The sequence below is a fragment of the Gracilinanus agilis genome, chromosome 1, assembly GCF_016433145.1.
Source record: "Gracilinanus agilis isolate LMUSP501 chromosome 1, AgileGrace, whole genome shotgun sequence".
Lineage (NCBI taxonomy): Eukaryota > Metazoa > Chordata > Mammalia > Didelphimorphia > Didelphidae > Gracilinanus > Gracilinanus agilis.
Window position 1 is genome coordinate 278,052,483 of NC_058130.1, and position 7,131 is coordinate 278,059,613.

At 35.3% G+C, this 7,131-nt stretch overlaps 1 protein-coding gene across 1 annotated transcript in view; it reads left to right on the forward strand.

Annotated features, from left to right (window-relative positions):
- HSD17B4 (hydroxysteroid 17-beta dehydrogenase 4) overlaps nt 1-748 on the forward strand; it is a 164,798-nt gene extending 164,050 nt beyond the window's left edge. Inside the window, exon 24 of the mRNA XM_044662003.1 lies at nt 336-748. Within this exon, the coding sequence (XP_044517938.1) occupies nt 336-425 (90 nt within the window). The 3' untranslated portion in view covers nt 426-748. The remainder of the gene's footprint in view (nt 1-335) is intronic.
- Nucleotides 749-7,131: the final 6,383 nt, after the last annotated feature.

Below are 7,131 nucleotides of genomic sequence, written 5' to 3' on the forward strand. Positions count from 1 at the left end.
TGTGATATGACTCTCAACACTACTACACTGGGAACACAAAAAATAATTGCACAAATTAAAAAGCAAGGCTGGGGTGAGGCATCACTTTACATTTTGTTTTGCTTTGTATTTTTTATGTCTTGGAGCTTGTGCATTTAACAGATGCTTTGGAAACACTTGTATTTATTCACTGATGGGGGAAAAAATCACTACAAGACAAAATTTTCTTTCTCCCTATATTTCTTTGGCCTCAGAATCCAGTTCATCTGTGTTTCAGTTTAAATTATAAGCCTTTTAAAATGACAGACAAATTGACATGCTTTCCTCTCCTCCTTTTTTCTCTTTCTCTATTTCAGGCTTTCTTTAGTGGCAAACTTCAGGTTAAAGGCAACATCATGCTGAGCCAGAAGCTAGAGATGATTCTTAAAGACTATGCCAAGCTTTGAAGGGCCTGTCAATTTCCTGGGACCTGGAGAAGAACTGAGATTTCTCTCCACCAAAGTCTTTGTGATTAGATAGCACAAGTATTCAAACTAAGTTGGTGGGAAAAGATATAACAATTTCATAACAGATACAATTTTATTCAAGTTTTAATTTTCCACTAATTTGTCATTTGATTATTAAAGTTGCTGGAAAAAGGATTTTGAAGGTAAAATTGTATGTTTCTGTTCTTAGGTCTGCATTTATTAATAATGTTAACTTTTCATCCCCCATAGGGTATCTTGAAATAATGTTTAAATTGAGGGGAAAATTAAATCATTTAAAAATCCTTTTTGCACATGGTTTTTGTATTATTATTTTCTGTGCCCTGGTAACAGGACATTTCACTTTTATTTGAAACTCAGTCTTTATTATACTTTTATAGTCTTGTTATAGACTGGTCTTAGAGTCAGGGAAAAAATTGGCTTGCTTTGGAGAGACCTGCTGTATCCATAATTTTCCTCTATAATCACTTGAAATTCTTCAGTTTTTCAAACTAGCTGAAATCACACTGTTTTAGATGGAGTTTTTTATGTTTAATAAGCTTCTTTTAAAGTGTAGCCATATTTGGCAACTGGTAAGTTAGATTCTGTTATTCTCTTGAAATTATTTGTTCTGCCCATTCCTTTGGTCTTAAGGTGCTGATTAAGCTGAATATCAATAATAAATTAAAACTCAACATATCTTTTAGTCATGGATATCCATAATAGGGATAGGCTAAATGCCCTAAGGCAGATGGAGAGTTTTACCAGAACCATTATCAAGAAAATCTTTGGATTTGATGAACTACTTATTCCCAGTGGCCCTTGGATATATCCCTCCTAAAGCAGGGACTTGGAGACTTAGACATCTGTGTTATTGCTGAATATTTGGTTTTTTACATATTTGCTTAATGCTTGTCCCTTGTTTAGAAAAATGTGTTTTTTATGTTTTGTTTTTGCCACATTGGTTCAATCTCTGCAGGTTGGGAACTTGCATTTAGGTCCAGTATACATCTGGCCTAAGACATTTGATATAGTTTTCAAGAGGAAGAAATATACTGTCAGTTATTAGGAGGAGGGATAGTAGTGATGAGATAAGGGTAGCTGTCATTACTGGGGTAGCCTGTCATCAGTCCTTATTATTTGGTGGCATAGCAACTGTGGCGTATGTGTGATGATTTCCATGAGTGGGATGACTTGGAAGCCTTTACAGACCCAAAGCAGTTGGCATGTCCTCAGGGAAAGGAGAAAAACATCCACCATACCTTGGAGTTTGCTATGGAAAGCTTGTCAAAGAATTAACAATTTAATGATGCTGATCTAGTTTCCACTGTGCATGAAAGAGGGGAGGGGCAATCAGTGAATGTTGTGAAGGCCCATTCCCTCTATCATTTCTGAATGGGCAGTAGGATTGTTACCCTAATTTAACTTTGAAGAAGGGTGATTAATAGAATAATGAAAATTCTTCCTGTATTGGTTCTTGTTAATAAATTTGTCCCAATCCTAGTCCCAGCCTTACCAAATATTGGGACTTAGAAGATATATCCAGTTATTATTTCAGATCATAAATTGGAAGAGGTTAAGGGGTATTCTGGGAAGGAAATAAACTAACTGTAGGCTAAATAATGGCACAGTAGAGGTGTCAGAAGTTTGCCTGGTTCTTTTATGGACAACAGGGGCACTAGTCAATGATATATGCCTGGAATTATTGCTAAGCTTTACACTATCAGGAGAGTGGGCATGTCCTATAAATATCCTAAGCCTGAGCATTTCCATGAAAAGGTCTCTTCATTGGTCATATACCTAGTGAACCTTTTCCCCTGCCATTGTCATGAGATGAGGGAGACTTCCACTAGAGTGGGAACAGTGTCAGAGGAAGAAGCATGAGAAATGCTACAAAAGTGAAACAGGAACAACTTGGTTATGGATGATAAGTGATAGTGAGGAATCTAGGATGACTCCTAGGTTGTGATCCTACTAAGGGACAAGAAGGCCAATATTACCCTTTACAGGTAGGAGGGGGGATGCTTTAGGAGGAAAGATAATTCTGCTATGGACATGTTTCTGGACATGCAGTCTGTGATATCTAAAGGGCAGTTGGAGATGTTAGATTAGAGATAAACAGAGTATGAGGCAGGATAGGTAGATCTGACCACAGTTAGCATAGAGATCATAATTAAATCCGTGGGGTAATGAAAATCACCAAGTACATTAGTTTAGAGGGAGAAGAAAAGAGTACCCAGGACTGAACCTTGAGGGACATTTACAGAGAGCAAGTACAGTACAGATCCAGCAAAAAAGACTGAGGAGTGATCACATAAGGAGAACCTGGAGAGAATAGTGGTGTGAAAACCTAAAAAGAAGAGAGTATCAAGGAGAAAAGGGTATTTAACTTGCAGAGATCTAGATTATTGGTAATTGGAGAGAGCAGTTTTGGTGGAATGATGAAGTCAAAAACTGGATTGTATGGAATAGAGAATAGAAGAAAAATTGGAAGCACATGGATACCTCTTTGTGAAAATTTGGACACAACCATCCTGTTGTTTGAGTTCAGGATTATTCTTCTGCTTGTGGGCTTATGTAGAATAGCTCCTCTGTCAAGTTTCACAAAAGTCACTCTTTAGTCCTTTCAGGAAGGGAGACTGAATAGTTTAACCTGTTACCAATCTCCTGAATGATAAAGAACCTGGAGAATCAGTGGGGTCATAAAGGGAATCCCTTTGTGGGGACAGGATCAGTGATGGAACTTTGCTAATATAGCCAAGTGTTTTAGTGGGCCATGTTGGCACCCGTCAATGACCAAATATTTCCTTAATTAAATAGAATGACAAATTCTATTGTGGCTAAGGACAAATTCCTTCCTTACGGGAATCTGTGCACACAGTTTTTGCCAGTGTCCTCAGCATGCAGACTTGAGATGTTGACATAGCTTCCTGGTGGCCTAGACTCAAACATGGCAGATATTCCACAGCTGAGTGAGTCATGACAACTTTCCCTGGTGACCAGGCACGCATCTGTATAGAGAGAAGGTTAGAGGAGGGCTTATATTTACCTGAGCTCAATGCTGTATTCTTGCTGAATTTCTTTTCTATGTTATGGCTCCTTTTGTTAACTGTTAGAGGAATAGAAGTATTTTATTTCATTCTATTCTCAAACCTTAGCTCTCAGACCTGCCCAAGCCAAGCCTACAACATTCTGGTACAGAAAGCAAGATTGAATCAAAATTGAATCCCTTTTTGCTTGACTGTCCAGCCAAACTGTCTTTCTTGCTATTTTACATGTATCTTCCACCTGCCATCTTGCACAGACTGTCTACCATATTTAGAATGCATTGCATTTTCACATTTGACTCTTTGTTATAAAGATATTTTATTTTATCAATTACATGTTGTGGATTTTAAAATTAATATGCAAAAACTAAATATCATATTTAATAAAGTTTTTATTAATAATAAAGTAACAAAAAAGACTAACTAAAAGGGTACTAACCAGCCCACTCCCAAGAACAAAAGAGAAAGAAGGAGGTGAAGCCTCAGAACTTATACAAACGTGACCACGCAAATATAAACAAAAGGAAAAACATTATAGGTAATACAGAAAGGAATTCTGGGCAATGCATTCTTTAGAGGTTCAAGATTTTCCAATTATACAAGGTAATAACAAATTTCCACATAAGTTTTCTGACGTTATACTATCCCCAACCCAGGTGTATGACATTTGACTCTTAAGATACCTAATCTCTTCAAAGTTCAACATCAGCCTGGGGACTTTTCTGATACTGCCAGCTATTAGTGCCTCCTCCATCCAGTACCTTGTACTTTGTGTATATTTACATATATATTGTTTTCCTTAATAGGATGTAAATAAGCTCCTCAAGAACTAGAACTATTTCATAATAACTTTTGGCATGATGCCTGGTGCTTACTAAATGCTTATTAAATGTTTGATGATTTGATTCATTGATTGTGAATCCACCCATTCATTCATTTTATTCAACAGGCATTTATTAATATATGCTGAATCAGAAACATTGGGCCAGGCTCTGGAGTATATATGAAAACTTAAGATAGAGTAGTTCATTCATGTAATTCATGTAGTCTAGTAGGGGAAGAGAATGCAAATATGGGTAATTATAATCCATAACATTCTGTTATAAGTGCATTAAAATAGCAAAACAAAGTGCTTTGTAAAATTAGTTGCCCTTTTGAAAAGAGACTTAACATGACTTTAACAAAGGGAAACAATAGAAAAGTGATTGAGAAGGAGTAATTTTGGATCATATGGAACTACTGGGGAGAGACCTTCATGGTATAATAATGATGATTCACATTTATAGTTACTATTTTAAAGTCTAAAAAAGAGCTTTCTTCAAAACAACCCTGTGAGGTAGTTGGTACTGCAAATATAATCCCTAGTTTACTGAAAAGGAAACTTATCAGGCTCAGAAATGTTAGATAACTTTCCCAAATCACACAGCTTCTTAATGCCAGAACTGGGATTTGAACCTAGGACTTCTGACTTTTCACCAGTGCTCTTTCACTATGCTATGCTTCATTAATGGAAAGCTTTGGGCACAAAAATATGGCACAAAGCACTAAGATCCTCAAAAGTCTTAATCTAAATGTTATGTACGGTTGCCCAAGAAATTGGTGATAATCCTAGAAGTGGAATAATAATGTCTAGCATTTATATAGTGCCTTAAATTTTATAAAATTCTTCACATATATCATCTCTGATCACAAGCCTGTGAAGTAGGGGCTATAATTATTCTCACCTTATTGAAGAGCACAGATCCATTAAATATTTAGTAAGAACAACCTACAGTTATGTCAATTAGATTGATATGACTTTTCATTGTTTTCTTTCCATAATGCCCTTTATTGAACTACTTACCTGCTGTTCACACAGAGCTTTAGATAGTCTTTTTTTCAGAAATTAGGCTATTAAAGTAAATTAAAGTCAACCACAGACTTTTCAAAATGATGGGTAAGTAGGAATTTAGAACTCAAACTTAATTTAGTTAATTTCAGTTAGATTTTCAGATTTATTTGGAGGCATGTTTTTTCTTAAGATGTTTCTAAAATAATCAGGAGAAAATAAGATGGGCCAAGCGATATGGTTAGGGGAGAAATTTGTCATACTACAAAGTCATCTACAATTTGTATTTAGTGACAGCCCTTTCTGAAGTAGTTTTGGATTTTTGGTAGACAGATGAAATTAAAAAGTATAAACATTTTAAAACATGTTGATTAAAATAAAATTCTTAATTTCAAACATATGAAATCTGTTTGAGGTTGAAGAGAAGCTGATTTGAGTAACGAGAGTACAGATTTTAATTTCTTCTTCTGAATCAATAGTAAAGTAATAGCCATATGAGAAAACCCCTCTCTACATGGGTAAAGGAAGCCAAAAACATCTCTGAACATTCAAACCAGAGTCCTAGCACTCAAGCTAATGTATTTTACATCATCCCTTAGGCTCATTCTGATCCTCAATCCATGCACAATTCTAAAAAATTAAAAAAAAAAACACCACAGGGATATCTGTTTTCCCAGATTAAAAGCAAGAATTAGAAGGTTCAAGAAGCATATAAGTTGATACTGAAGGAGGAAACTCCTTTTTAAAAGCAAACACTGGAATTTTAAAAAAACCCATTGTGGTCTAGAGCAATTTAATGTGGAAGTAACCACTCTCTCCATCAGTTCCCAGAAACATCATTAGATATTTTAGGAAAATAAATCCTTGAAATAAAGTTTTCATGCCAAAAAAATTCAATTACGTGTGATTACATGTGATACATAATCTTCAGCAATATCAGTTAGTGAGGTGTTGACTGAATTTACTTCCTCCTTTTCTTCCCATTCTCTGTTAATATTTGTAGTATAATGAAAAGAGAATTGGATTTGAAGATCTAGATTGGAATCTAAACTTTTGCTTCCAAGATGCTTGCAAGGATCTCTGTTTCAAGGATCTATGTCTTCTTAAGCAATTTATTTTACTTCTCTAAGCTTCAGTTTCCTAATCTATGGGATTAGGAGTTATTACCAAATTATCTCAAAGGTTTATACTCCTTATTTTTAAAGATTATTTTTCCTTTTTCCAGATTACACCTTAATACAATTTTTAATATTTGCTTCTGACATTTTATAATCCATGCTCTCTTCCAAGAAGGAAGATAATATTATATAGGTTGTTACATATTTCCATTTTTGTCATGTTGTGAAACAAGACACACACTGATTATATTAGAGGAATATTCATGGCGGAAAAAAAGAATGGTTTGCTTCAATCTGCAGACTCTGTTCCTTCTTTGATGGTATTTTTTTGTGTGAATTCCTTGGAGTTGCTGTGGATCTTTGCCTTGTTGACAATAGTTAAATCATTAACAATTCAATTGATCATTTCACATAAGTCTTTCCAAGTAGTTTTGTGATCATCTTGTTTGCCATTTCTTATGGTACAATAATATTACATTACAATCATATACCATAACTGGCAACCATTCTCCAATTGAAGTAAATTCCTCTAGTTTCCAGTTCTTGGTCACCAGAAAAAGAGCTGCCATAAATATTTTTGTACAAGTAGGTCCTTTTCCATTGTCCTTAATCTCTTTGGGATATAGACCTAGTAGTGATATTGCTGGGTCAAAGGGCCCTTTTGGCATGGTTTCAGATTGCTCTCCAGAATGGTT